General features: G+C 35.0%; 1 protein-coding gene across 1 annotated transcript in view; it reads left to right on the forward strand.

Moving 5' to 3' along the window:
- Window positions 1–445: 445 nt before the first annotated feature.
- The window catches only part of LOC148951543 (regulatory-associated protein of mTOR-like), a 322,491-nt gene continuing 307,466 nt past the window's right edge, over window positions 446–15,470 (forward strand). Inside the window, exon 1 of the mRNA XM_089091020.1 lies at window positions 446–603. Coding sequence (XP_088947146.1) covers window positions 505–603 — 99 coding nt within the window. The 5' untranslated portion in view covers window positions 446–504. The remainder of the gene's footprint in view (window positions 604–15,470) is intronic.

Below are 15,470 nucleotides of genomic sequence, written 5' to 3' on the forward strand. Positions count from 1 at the left end.
TCCTTATTGGTTAAGATCTTCCTCTTGAGTACAAGGGCGGATCCAGGACTTTTAATTTTTTTTTTGGGGGGGGGGGCAAAATCGGTTGATCTAAAAAAATTTCGTTAGCAAGTTTAATTAAAGCAAATTTGCATTAATTAAGTAAATTACGCTGCTTGAGACTACGTTAGGGGGCACCCTCCCCCCTGGATCTGCCACTGCTTGAGTATCCACGGCTTTTCCCACCTTTTCTCTGATTTCTGGGCAAAGTTTTTCGTTGATTTTTTCATTTATATAATATTCTCAAATTAACTCTATTTTCTTAAGAAAATAAAGAACCTTCTTCCTCAAGGAGAAACTTGTCTATTGCCCCCTTCAAATGTAAATAGAAAGATTTCGACAATGATAATTTTTTACATGTCTTATCAAGATTCCTTTTTCTAACTGTGTATTTGAATATTTTTGTTTATTTTTCAGACTTATACGCAATATATTCCACTTTCTATATATGATTTGCAGTCGTGGATGTGGTCCCCTTCAATATATGTTTTTGATTGTTCTAATGCTGGAATGATCGTTGATTCATTTCGACAATTTGCTGAACAACATGAAAAGGAATATGAGGTTGGTCAAAGATCTATGCTTTTATTTCTAACCACCAAGAAAAAACAAAAGATAAAGCGATCCATTAACAGTTTAAATTTTGCTAAACTGTTAGAACAAATCTAATATCCCAGAAAAAATTGCATAAAATTCGCTATTTTTTAATACCCAGTTTGACAAGATCCACAACATAGTTTACTTAAGCAAAATTTCGATGTAAACACAAAACGCAAAACAAAGATCCCCAGAGTTTTTTCGACCGAATAATTGAGGGACTTTTCTTTAATCCGCAACCCATCTTCTTTGTTACGTTTATGTAACAAAGAACGTTTACGTTCTTTGTTACATAACATTTACGTTAGGTTTTGTTTTTTAGTGCATCTAATTGATTTCATAGCTGGGTACATGACGTACATAACGTTTACGTTATGTTTTATTTTTTAGTGCATCTAATTGGTTTCATAGCTGGGTACATAACGTACATAACGTTTACGTTATGTTTTGTTTTTTAGTGCATCTAATTGGTTTCATGGCTGGGTACATAACGTACATAACGTTTACGTTATATTTTATTTTTTAATGCATATAATTGGTTTCATAGCTGGGTCACTTGATTGGAATTACCAAAAACATCTTATACACTTTATAATAAAATAGTCCTACCAAATTAGATACAGTGAAGATCAGGTTTTCTCACAGCTTTTAGAGGGTAGAAGAAAAGACAAGGAACGATGGGCCTTTGGTTTGGGATGTTCCAGGTGTGAACGAGGATGGGATGTTCATAAGCTAATTATTTAAACGTGATTAAACATCCTAGCATTAAAGATTCACTATGGTTTTCAACCATTTTCTCGTTTCTCGAGGGTAAGGGCTCAACGCCCCCCTCCCCTGAGGAATAGCCCATGGAATAGAAAAAAAACACCCCAGAAGGTTTTTCTGTGATTTATATTTGTCTAAAAATGAACACTTCGAATAAATGGCACTAAATAAAAATAAAACCGAGCTTTAAGCCAGTCATCCCCTAGTCTGCCGCCATGGGTAGTCTGTTTATTCTCAAAGAATAAATTAGTTTCTAGAGAAGGGACTCTCGTGTTCTTCCTTTTTTTTGAATCTTGAAGTCTTGTGTTATTCGTCTTCTATTACATTGGATGTGATAAGCAAGAATCCAGCGGTAAATAGTTTTTTCCGCCCTTGGTAACATCACAGATTAAATCGTCTTCTGGTACCTTGTCAAGTCAGATCAGGAGTCTGCTAAATTAATGAAGGAACTTTGGTCTCCATTGACGTGAAAAAAAAAAAAAAACGCTTTTTTTATGTGTTGGGGCAGATGAACGAAAACTGGTAGTAGGAATCTGCAAGCATATCTATAATTTAGGTAAATGGGACGAGTCTTGGGTGTGGACAGTTCCTAGTTATTTGAAAAGAGATCCGAGAATAATCTTGAAGGGTTTGATATTTTTTTTAATTTGAATTTTTTTCCCCCGATGGGCATACATCGATCCATTATATATTTTTTGGAGTTATATCGTAAGTAGGGGGCAGATGAAGTTCCGGGTCTGAAATTACCCATTATTATGTGCAAGCGTGTTATGTTTAGGCTTGCAATAGAAGTTTTTAATTTACCTATTTTGTTAAAAATAAGTAGCAAACTATAATGACAATATATTACATGAAACCCAGAAAAAAATCCAATGTGGATATTCTTATCCCTAAATTTCGAAGTTTATAAAATGTCAAACTATTTTAACGAGCTTAAGTGTGTCGAGCCTAGGCTTTGTGATATTCCGTCCTATCCCTGAAAGAAAAGAAAAACCTTTCTGCTTTCTTAGAAAGTGAATAAGATCTTCTTTCTTTATCCCGGCTTTGGCTGGATGTGTTAATTTTGTTTAAACAAACATATGTTTACATACTCCAGCTTCCCTACACTATTATTTGAATAATTTAAACTTAATGACGCTTCTGAAAAGGCTGAAATTCGACTGATCTTACTAATAAATTGCGCAATTTCACGCCGGAGGAGAGTTCAATTCTTTGCAGTTTTGATGTTGTGTCCATGTATTAAAATTTTGATTTAAAATGGTGGGACGATATTTTAAAAAGTAAATTTGAAAGACACTTTGATTTAATACAAGATGTGACGTTAGCTAGTTTGGATATTTATGTCATTATGAAACTAATTATGCTGATAAATGAATTTTCTTTTTATTTTGGTTTTCGAGGGGATTTTTATAGACAAATTTTTGGTTTACCTATGGGGGCTTCTCTTTCTCCTTTATTGGCAAATCTATTCATAGATGCCATTGAAACCTCCGCTATAAACAGTTTTAGAATCTCCCCTTGCTTCTGGGGTAGGTTCATGGATGATGTGGTCTGCGTTTGGAAACATGGGTTGTACTCCTTAGACCTTTTTTGTAAGCATTTAAATAGTTTTGATAATAATATTAAATTTACAGTTGAATTTGAGGATAATAATCAATTACCTTTTCTGGATATTTTATTAATTAAAAGGGATTTCCATTTACTTTTCTCGATTTACAGAAAACCTACGCACAATGATAGGTATTTAAATTTTCATTCTTGCCACCCTATGTCGGTGAAAAGGGGGTTGTAATTTCACTAGTGGATAGAGCCTTTAAAATCTGTTCCCAGGAATTTCTGGATTCAGAATTGTTATACTTGAGGGATATTTTATTTTGTAATAGTTATCCAATTAAGTTCATTGATAAAATAATTGAAAATAGACGGGCCAAACATAGTAGTAGGGTTATTGAGGTTTCTCAGTCTTTAGATTTAGTTGTATCAAAAAGCTTCATTTCATTATCATATGTACCTGGTTTGGGGGAGAAACTTTCACGGGTTTTACGTAAATTTGGTATTGATACATGTTTCCAATCGCTGAGGCCAATGAGTAGTTTTTTTTAGTTCTGGTAAGGATTTAACTCGGGGAAATTTAGTAAGTGGGGTGTATAAAATTCCGTGTTCTTGTGGGAAGTTCTATATTGGTAGGACTCACCAACAATTTGTTGAAAGGTTTATTGAACACCGTAATTCAATAGAAAAAACCCTACAATTAAGCAAGCCTCCAGAAACTTTCGTTTCAGCTTTAGCAGAGCATATTTGGCTTCAACCAGACCATTTTGTAAAATTTGATGAAGCCTTGGCTATTTCTAATGATAAGGGGTACACCCAATGGGCCAGGGAAGCCATAGAAATTAAAAAACATATGTTTGCTAACCTTTCCATAAATAGGGACACGGGTAATTTAAATATTGACCCAAATTATGATAAACTTCTAAAGAGTGAATCAATTGTCAATAAGGGAGTAAAGATTTTAAATAATCACCAGGGGACTATTTTACCTGTTAGACCAAAACGATTTGCTTCAGTAATAGCTAACAAAAGGATTATTTCGCAACTGAATAATTAAAGTAATTTACAGTTTTTTTATTTTTCCTCAGTTACTCTGGTGTCCTAACTGAAGTAACTCTATTTTAGCATCTTTTCCCTACGTGGTTTTTTTTGCGCCGTTTGTGAAGTTTTGTCTTTTTGTTTTTTTTGGTGGGGGTGTTTTTGGTTTTTATTTTTATCTTGTTTTTTTTTTTTTTGTGTCTTTCGTGCTGAAGACGCCTTGTTTTTATACAGGCGAAATATCCGCGGAGTTTTGTTTCTGTTGTTTTCCTTTTCGCTCCACTGACCACAGTCTCGTTTGTTTTGTTGTTTTTTTATATATTTTTCTCGTTTTTTGTTTTTTTTCATTGGGTGCCGGTTCGGCTTAAGATCTTTCATTTTTTATATGATATACTAAATCGCGAAACTACCGGCGCTTTTGCAGAGCTTTTTTGTCGCGAGGGGGGCTTAGGGGGCAAATTAAAAAAAGTGAAATAGGCTAATTATTGGAAATGTGTAAGAAATTCAGGGACAAATTTTAAACATTTTGAGGACAAATTGTTCTGGCTAACATCAAAGGATAATTTATTAATATATTCTTAATATATGGATAATTTATTAATAAATTTGGATTCGGGTACGACTTAACCTGAAATTTATTTTTCAGCTTGGTCGAGCCTGTTTATGTAAATTTTGTGTTTGGTTTGACATTTTTCATCTGGTATTTTTTGTTAAGAGTGTGATTCTAAATGTAAATTAGTGGTTAACACGCTAGAAATTTTAAATGAAACTAAGAGAGGGAAGAAAATAACAAAATGAAAAATAAAATAAAACAAGGTGAAAAAACGAGGATTTTGTCAGCCAGTGGCAAAACACGAAGAAGAAAAAATAAGCGAATATTTCGACAAGGACCTCCGCCAAGTCGTCTTCAGTGCTAAACAAAAAAGAAAGAAAAGAAAAAAGAAACCAACGAACATCGAACCTTTCGAAGTTTGCTTGACAACGACAGAACAAAAACTAAATGTATTTACAAATACATCTGTAAAATAAAATTTGTAAAATGTATTTACAAATTTTAATGTGTCGTTATTTTCATTTAGATTAATAGGTATATTTACACTGTATTTGAAAATTTAATTCACAATATTGCAATATGTATTTACTTCCCCCCTCCCGGCAAGAAAAAAACGAACATTACTCTCGTTTCCTTACAACATCAGTATCATGGCTACAAATGTTTCCTCATTATAACCCTAACAAAGTCATACAACACATTATTCTATATTACGCATCGCAAAAATAACAAAAATAACTATCATATCTCCCCCTCTCCCTTTATAAATATGTTACTCTCCTTTCTTAACCATTTCATTGAGAAAAGTACATACCTAGATGATTGTACTTTTGAAAGTTGTCTGCAGGATCCCTGGGAACTCAAGGGCATCACCTTCAAAAATTTGCTTCTTAAATTCGTATATTTTATTATTTAACTTATTTGTATACTATTTAAGAAGTTGTTGATTTTGTTGTTATTTTTTAGTATGTTTCCTTTTTTGTTTCCTCTTTTCGCACTATTTTGTATACTCTGTCATTGTATATTTATTGTATACGACGGGTTTTCAATATTTTATTGTTATTATTAAATTAGAAAGCTGCTGGCACCCAGCCAGAATGTGGGCCACATTCTCAACTCATGTATTGCATCTGGGACAAGAGTAATACGGATCTAATACCCACCCTTTTTCTTTCAAAACTTTTTGTTTTTTGACAAAATGTAGACCATTCGCTCGAATATAATATTAGTTCATTTTATTTACTTTTTTTCTATTTACCGCGTGTTCCTTAAGTTTTCAAAACTTCTTAACTTAACTCGGAATATTCGTTCCCTTTTTTCAATGTTGGGATCAATTGAACCTTGATTAAAATTTAACATTCTCAGCACATCCGTAGACATTTATTTTGGGAGGGGCCGAATAAAACACGAAAAAATAGGCAAACTATTAGAAAAATTGTCCAGGTAACAAATCCTGTGCTATGTAAACAAAAATAAATTCTATTTAAATCGGAATCCTCATAAATTGGGCTACGACCACTCAGCAGAAATTATTGGACATGAAAGAGCATCTGGGACCCTCTCTTTAAATTAGTCAGGCTTTGATGTCAGATATCAGATAGGGATGAACAATCCGCAAATCCTGTTCATTCACGCCTGTTATTGATTTCCATATCTTATGATATATTATGCGAGAGATATTGGTTTTGTTGTTGAGACCTGGAGTTCTTATTTATCCAAAAGAGAAACAAGGTTAGTTACTGATATTCCATGTTCACATGCAATGGACAACCTTTTTTGTTGCTAAATACTCTGTCTGAGATCAGGGGGAAGGGGGAAAGAGTAAAAAAAAACCTTTAGGAACACTCTGTAGTTAAAAAAGAACGAAAAGAAAAACGCAAAAGAAAAGAGAGAAAAGAAATTGAATGTAGTAGTGTGTGAACATCTGATTTACATCTCGGCCAAAATGACACATAACATAAATACGAAATAAAGAAAATTTTCAAACCAAACACAAGCTTCAAACATCCACGTTAGAATGAACGGACCAGTAAATTTGAGTCAGATCATACCTTAATCTTAACTTCTCAGGTCAGGCCAAACCTGAACTTCAAATAAATCCGAATAGTGACCGTTCCGAGACCCTCCCCCTTTTTTTAAAAATGTCCGAGAACCTTGCGCAGTTGAAGTGTCTTCAAATGTTTATTTTGTGCCACTGTAATTTTTTAATTTTTCAAATAATTTGCGTATTTTTGAGTGACTTTATTCTCCTCCTCCTCTTCTGACAAAAATGTCAGTGAATGTGCCGGGAATTTTGTAATTTAAAATAAAGGAAAAGTTTATAATAATAAAGAAAGCACAAAAAAATAGAGAGGCAAAAAGTTTACAAAACTTAATGAAAGCTTGTAAAAAAAAATAAGTGGTTCATTAAATATAGTAATGTGTCATCCTATCTGAAACCGAAATCCCACCAGACTTAAATAATGTTTGAAAAATTTTCAAATCCAAGCCAAAATTCACACATCTATGTTTGACCGAACTGACAAAGAAATTTTGTGTTGAATCGTATCCGAATCCAAACTTCTTAGATCAGGATGAACCAGAAACGAAATTTTTGGAAAATCCTTCGAAATGAATCTAAATCTTAAGCCATAGGAAACCACCTCCTCATAGATTTACAATGTCTCTCATAATTTGGACCAGTAATTTGTCTTGAGAGATTTTATAATTTGTCCCTAATTTTTCTATAGTTTCTCATTTTTTGTCTTTTTATTTTATCTGCTCCCTCCCCCTCAAACAAAAATTTCGGCGGACACACCCGGACACTCGTAATTTTTTATATCCGAGAGTAAGCGTTTTATAAAAATAAAGCGATTTTAGCGACTTAAGTGACGTTAAATACTAAATCGAAGAGAATCAACCTCAGTAGTTGCTTGGCCATATTTTGCGAAATTTACCATTTCGCGAAACAAAGTACCCAAAAGCGGCACTTTTTTGTTGCACAATCTCTTATGTTACTTATAAAGGTCACTAGAACCCTAATTTCCTTTTGAACCAGCCCTTTTCCTATTTCGTACAATAACTGGTTCGATACGATCAAAACTTTAAAAAAAATGCATCCGAAAAATCCCAAATTTCAGTATTCTTCCTGACAACACTCTGAAACTTCAGTTATAATCTTAGAGGTAGGAAAGAAGAATATAGACCATATTCTGCAAAGTTTTGCGGTCGTATTTTGCCGTTAACCCAAAGTCACACAGTTTTTAGAATGGGTTTTAATAAAAAAGTACAGAATAAATAGCGAACACTAGCAAGAATCGAGCATTTATTCTTTATTTGTCTCTATGATTACAAGATCCTTATGTATCTCTAATTGGACTTTCTCACTTTTATCAAAATCGCACCCCTATTAAGGGAGTTTTGACCACTAATGAGGAGGGCTACCTTGATTACTTTAAATTATTATGAACAGTTTGTTAAAAAATTGTTTTATTCTTAGCCTAAGCTGTCAGAGTTGACATAGAAAATGGCAAAACACAAAAATGCTCTTAAGACAATGTAGAGAGGCATAGCAAATATTTACCAAGATATGGGGAAATGGTGACAAGAAATGCGTTTTATTAGGATAAATGTCAGAAAACAACTTTTAAGGAAAATGATAGTGTTTATTATTTTTACAGATGTATTAGTCCCTGTCCTGCACTGGTTTGCAACCCCTGGCTGTTCGATTGATATTTTGACAGACAGAGTGACAGAGAGGGGCGCCCCCCTATCGTAGTCTAAAGTAGTGTAATTTACTTAATTAATTCAAGTTTGCGTTAATTAAACTTGCTCCTAACGCAAGTTTATTGGATCAACATATTTTGCGCCCCCCCCTATTTTTTTTATCGGATCAACCTATTTTGCGCCTCCCTAAAAAAAATACTGGATCCGCCCCTGAGTAGAGAATTCACATTTTGAATGTTCCTTTACTATATTTTACCTCCAACACCCCCTAATGTGCAAATATATAGCCAAAATTATATATGACGAAATCAAGGAAAAGGCAAAATACATGGGAGATTTATAATTTGGGCTATATTTTTGCAAATTAGATGGGGGGAATAGAGTGGGAGTGCATTGAAATTATGTTAACCACAATTTTTCTGCTTATTATTAAACAAGAATTATGGTTAACAAGAAACAACAGGATTGACAAAAAATAGTAGGAATTAGATATACTATATTGAATATATTTAGTCTATATTAGTCTCATATTTATTCAAAATTTTCTCTCTATGCAAGTTTTGATAAGTTATTTTTGCACAGTCCAACGGCTTTAATGTTTTCGCATAAGATCCCAAATTTGGTCTCAAATTTGAATTGGGACTTTGGCACGAAGAGGGTAAAGCTTATTTTATTGAAATAACCTGGCAAGACGAAATATACGATTGGATTGGTGAATTTGTTCATGTTTTAAGGGGATTTTCGAACTAAAAATAAATAATTGGATCCTTTAAAATTTGGCAAATGATTATAATTTGTATTTAGTTAGATACACCAGTTAAAGACAAAATTTTGGATATGAGTTTCATTGTGGGTGTGCTCTGGACAGGGTTTTGGGGAGATGCACTAATGTTGTTTTCAGATTGAAATACTTCTCTTTAGGAATACTTTTTTTCAGAAAAAAAATACTTCGTTTTTTATTTTTTTCGAAAATTTTAATCTTAAAATAGAAATAATAGCAAACTGGTGTTTGTTAATTCTTTTTTTGTTATTTTTGTGTCATAAGTTTGTGCCTACATCTTCCAAAAAAGGGGGGAAAACGGGGTGCAGTGGATATAATTGGCTGGAATGAAATGAACATCTTCAGATGATTTCGAGATATGACTGGATGAAGGGAGCGAATTTCAGTATGTAGCTCTTGCTTTTATTTCTGAACCATAAGATCCCTGCCTTTTTTTTGGTTTTTGCTTGGATACGGCCGGCTTTTTGATTAAAACTGAACGTATGAAACAGAGAAAAAAATAATAACAAATGAAAAAAATAAAATCAAATAGGCATGAAAGAAAGAGTTGTGTCAACGAGTAGAAAAATGCGTAACGAAAATAGGCAGATATGTCGACAAGGACTTCCGCCAAGTCGTCTTCAGTGCAAAAAAAAAAAACGAAAACATTTTTTCTTTTTTTATATTTTTTTTATATGTTGTCAAAATATCTGCTAATTTTCGTCTCGTATTGTTCCACTGGTTGACATTACCTTCGTTTTCCTTGCCTATTTGATTTTAATTCTTTCGTTTATTTTTTTTTTCTTCTTTGCATCATACGTTATGTGGTATTAGAATGTATTTAAAGCTGAAGTAAGTGAGGTATGATCGTGTTTTTTTTTTAAGAAAACGAACTTGGTGTCAATTTTATGTTTGACGTTCATTTCAGGCAGAACCCATAGGCCCGTGATTCCCAAGGTGAGCCACAGACCTCACTGTGGGAACGTGACAATACTTTTTGGGGTCATGGGCAGGACATGCACCCTTGAGCTAACTATACTTTAGAGCCTTGATTTTGAAAACTATTTTTCATGTGAATAACGTCAGATACAAATGCATTTAAAGAGAAAAAAAGACATAATAGTATTGCTAGGACGTTATACATTGCATAAAAGGTGTTATATCCATTCATTAGCATAAAATCTCTCTAGAGGACGACCGTAAAAAAAATCCCCGTTAATGACCTTTTAAGCTTCCTTCAGTTGAATGCATCTAAAATTTTGTATAACAAACTTTATCACCATGGAGCATCGGGATTATAGAAATTCGTAGAATGGGGATGCCACAAAATGGATGGGAACCACTACTCTAGCCTTAAAGAAAAGTTTAAGGCAGCCAGTATTTAAACTAAAATCAATAACCTTAAAAACAGTATAAGGAACATTACATAAACGCTGTTTATTAAACACAAAAACTGATAATTCTTATACCAAGGAGATAAGTATAACAAATGAATTTGTAAACAAAAATATTGTGTAAAATACCCTGTACTTTTTTTAAGTTGAATGGTTACACAGCTAGATTGAAACTAAACTGAACGATCGTAAAATCTGTATCGTATTTTTCAAAAAGAACTCGTAAGCTTATGCGTCTATCCCCAGTGTGAACATAGTTCCTAAATTTAAATGTAACATTTTTTTGCGTCCAATGTTGGCAAGTGCGCTGGAATATTTCAAACCATATTTTAGTTTGAAAGGAGCATTTGGAAAATACTTTAAAAAGATACAAAATTGCATGATAATATAGTAGATTGTAAGTAAGATTGTTATTTTATTTTTATTTTTTTGGGCGGGGGGTGTAGTTGTAGGTATTGAAACGTTTTTCTTCTGTTCATTCTTAGACCAAGCTGCCCATAGTTAACATATATAAAAACCATGGAATAGGCTAGCATAGCACGAAAACCATAGCATGAAATAAGTCGCGTGTTATGCTGCTGTATACCACAGTATAAAGATATAGCAGTAAGGTTACCGCAGATAATTTCTGGCTCTTCATTGTCAGTGCGGACAAACAGCTCCTCCCACTTGTTCTTGTATTAGCGCGTATAAACAGATCCTTTCATTTGATCTGTCATTAGCGGTCCAATTACCCTGGAACACGTATTTTGGCAGAAACTTTCCCGAAATGCCTTTGAAACCAACTTGAGACTTCGGAGCCTACTTTTAATTCCTAAAAACATCTAATAATAACATTGCACTACTAATTACCGATTTTCATATATGTATTGGAATAAATTAATTTAAAATTAGTTTCTTCAATATTTAGTGTTCCAAGGTTGAAGCCTAGTTTCGCGTTCAAGAGGAATCTGACTTGTCTAACCCGTGAAAAGATCTAATGTCGCACTCGCACCTCGGTCCGGGTTTTTATAATGGGTGAGATAGGGAAGATCATACTGCCAATAATTTATATACTGTGCTGTATACAGACTCTATGTATTATATTGCTTTTGCAATCAAGCGATATACTGTCTAGAGTGCGTTCTCTTTCTCTTGCAACTTCTAGCTGCTCAGTATATAATTATATTCGCAATAACAACATCAAGTCAGGGACGATAATTTGTTGTAAGATTAATCAGCGCTTAGTCATCGGGAAGCTATTTATTTCGTGAATCGCGTATAAAAGAAGGCAAATAAAATGTTTGAAAACATTACGTTGATTGCCCCAATCGTTATATGTGTAAATATTTTTCCAGGAATCGAAAGTCATATTTTTTTTGTAGTAAAAAAAAAAGCTAATTATGTCTTACGATACATAATTGAGTTGCCCCCTTCCCCCGCAAGGAGTGCAGAAAAGGCAAAGTACTTCTTGGAGCAAATAAAACTAATCAAAAACAAGCATCAAAGACTATAATTCATCAATACGATGTTGATGTAGTGCCCATAAATAATTCAAATCACTGTATCAAACATCTTCAAGAAAAACAAGAAAAAGTAACACAAGAATATAAACAAAGTCCATAAACTCATATAGCGCATAATCTCTAGCGCCAAAATTAGCACATAAATGCACATAAAATTAGCATGGGTTAGAGTTCTTATTTGATTTATATTCGATTGTTGATTCTTTTTTTCCTTGTCTTGAATTTTACTTTACTACTGCTGGCTTTACTTTACAACTTTACTACTGTTTAAACACTTTACTACTGTTGTTATTATTTTACTAGTTTAAATGTTTTTTCCCTATTCCTTTTTTTGTTTTTTTTCTTATTCATGCTTTGTCCTTTTTATATTTTTGTAGAGGGGTTCTCGACTAAATACCTAAATAACATATAATCTTAGAAATCTGGGCAAGTGATTCGAAGACTCTTGCGAGGATACTCTCCCTACATTTTGTTTAGATGTTCTCGATTAGACTAATAAATACATAGATAACACATAATATTAGAAATCTGGACAGATGCTACCAAAACTCTTGCGAGGATTACTCCCTCTACATTTCGTTTAGGTGTTCTCGATTATACTAATAAATACATAAATAACACATAATCTTATAAGTCTGGACAAGTGCTGCCACAACTCTTGCGAGGATTACTCCCTCTACATTTAGTTTAGGTGTTCTCGATTAAACTAATAAATAAATAAATAACACACAATCTTAGAAACCTGGACAAGTGCTATCAAAACTCCTGCGAGGATTACTCCCTCTACATTTCGTTTAGGTGTTCTCGATTATACTAATAAATATATAAATAACACATAATCTTATAAATCTGGACAAGTGCTGCCAAAACTCTTGCGAGGATTACTCCTTCTACATTTTGTTTAGGTATTCTCGATTAAAGTAATAAATACATAAATAACACATAATCTTATAAGTCTGGACAAGTGCTGCCACAACTCTTGCGAGGATTACTCCCTCTACATTTCGTTTAGGTGTTCTCGATTATACTAATAAATACATAAATAACACATAATCCTATAAGTCTGGACAAGTGCTGCCACAACTCCTGCGAGGATTACTCCCTCTACATTTCGTTTAGGTGTTCTCAATTATACTAATAAATACATAATAAACACATAATCTTATAAATCTGGACAAGTGCTGCCAAAACTCTTGCGAGGATTACTCCTTCTACATTTTGTTTAGGTATTCTCGATTAAACTAATAAATACGTAAATAACACATAATCTTATAAATCTGGACAAGTGCTACCAAAACTCTTGCGAGGATTACTCCTTCTGCATTTCGTTTAGATGTTCTCGATTAAACTAATAAATACATAAATAACACATAATCTCAGAAATCTGGACAAGTACTGCCAAAACTCTTGCGAGGATTACTCCCTCTACATTTCGTTTAGGTGTTCTCGATTATCCTAATAAATACATAAATAACACATAATCTTATAAGTCTGGACAAGTGCTGCCACAACTCTTGCGAGGATTACTCCCTCTACATTTCGTTTAGGTGTTCTCTTGACTTACTTGACTTGACTTAATGCTCCTGCTGGTGGTCCAGCGTAGAGAGACACGTGACTCTTCGCATCCATTCGGAACGGTCTTGTGCAAGCGTGACTGCTTCTTGTATATCAGTGCCGATCATTGAGAGGTACTGGGTGAGGCTGTCCCTCCATATGAACCGGGTCCTTCCGCGGGGGCGCTTCCAGCCATACGCAGGGGGATCAAAATTGAAGAGAGTGCTGGCGGGTGTTTCTGCTGGCATGCGGACCAAATGGCCGAACCACCTTAGGGTTCGTGCAGCGACCTGACGAGAGTTGGGGGTCTGATCTGTTAGTGCCAGCAATCGGGCGTTCGAGACGAAGTCGTCCCATTTGATCCCTTCAATACGTCTCAAGAACTTTGTTTGGGCCACGTCTATGGCATCACGAGCAGAAGCAGCAGCCGGCCAGGTTTCAGCACTGTAGAGAAGGACTTGGGTTACGGTGGTGTTGTAGATCCGCATTTTTGTTTTTCGGCTGATGTTGGGCTTTGACCACACTGAATGGCATAGTCGTGCCATAATTGATGTGGATTTTCCGATGCGCGACTGAACTTCAGTTTCGACTGAGCCGTTTTCCGTGATGACAGATCCAAGGTAGGTGAAAGACTTGACAACCTCGACGGTGTGCCTTGATACGTTGAATGCTGGTGAGTTGGCAGTGTTACCTGCGGAGTCAACGATCATTATTTTTGTTTTCTGCCAGCTAATATGTAGTCCCACTTTCAGGGCTTCTTCCGACAGTGTGTTGAGGGCTTCTTCGAGTTCAGCTGCAGAAGTGCATATCAGAGAAATATCATCAGCGAAGTCGCAATTGGCTAAAACTCTGTTATCAAACCTTAGTCTGAAGGCGAGCCCGTTCGTGGTTTGATCCATTACATAATCATTCACCGCGTTGAACAGTTCAGGAGCAGCAGCACAACCTTGCCGTACACCGGTATTTATTTCGAACAGTGAACTTCGACGACCATTAACCTGGACGGAGCTGTTTGTACCAGTGTAGAGCGCCTTGAACAGACGGCAGTATTTGTCCGGGAGACCTGTTCGTTCTAGTATCAGCCAGAGAGACTCACGGTCGACCGAGTCGAAGGCTGCTTTAAAGTCAACTAAGGCAAAGTAAATTGTACGCTGGAACTCACGGGGTCTCTTGACTATCAGGCGTATAGTGAAGATCTGCTTAGTCATGGATATCTTTGGAATAAAACCTGCTTGCTGAATTTAGCAGTACCTATGGATGAGCTGGGTACTTTTATCTACCAAAGTCATGGCAAATAATTTTTTGAGAGTCAACAGGAGGGTGTTTTCTCTGTAGTTGGAGAAATCACCTTGACTACCTTTACGCTTCCATAGAGGGAGGATTATCCCTTCCTTTCATTCTTGTGGAATCAGTTCTGTTGTCCAAACGAGGGAAAACAGCATGTGCAGCCATAGTAGCATCGTCGGTCCTGCGAATTTTAGCAGCTCTACGGTGATCCCGCAGGTTCCTGGTGCTTAGTTGTTTTTCATCCTGCTTAGAGCATTCTGTATCTCTTCTACAGAGGGACGCTCAGACTCTGGGAGATTTTTGCTTGTTGTTTGCTCAGTGGATGCAACTAGGTCGAGATCGACGTCGACTCTGTCGGCGTTCAGCAGCTTTGTGAAATGAAGCTTTGTGTTTAGGTGTTCTCGATTATACTAATAAATACATAAATAACACATAATCTTATAAGTCTGGACAAGTGCTGCCACAACTCCTGCGAGGATTACTCCCTCTACATTTCGTTTAGGTGTTCTCGATTATACTAATAAATACATAAATGACACATAATCTTATAAATCTGGACAAGTGCTGCCAAAACTCTTGCGAGGATTACTCCTTCTACATTTTGTTTAGGTATTCTCGATTAAACTTATAAATACGTAAATAACACATAATCTTATAAATCTGGACAAGTGCTACCAAAACTCTTGCGAGGATTACTCCTTCTGCATTTCGTTTAGATGTTC

The sequence above is a fragment of the Artemia sp. Qi Xiang Cuo genome, chromosome 6, assembly GCF_049724085.1.
Source record: "Artemia sp. Qi Xiang Cuo chromosome 6, ASM4972408v1, whole genome shotgun sequence".
In the NCBI taxonomy this organism is placed as follows: domain Eukaryota; kingdom Metazoa; phylum Arthropoda; class Branchiopoda; order Anostraca; family Artemiidae; genus Artemia; species Artemia sp. Qi Xiang Cuo.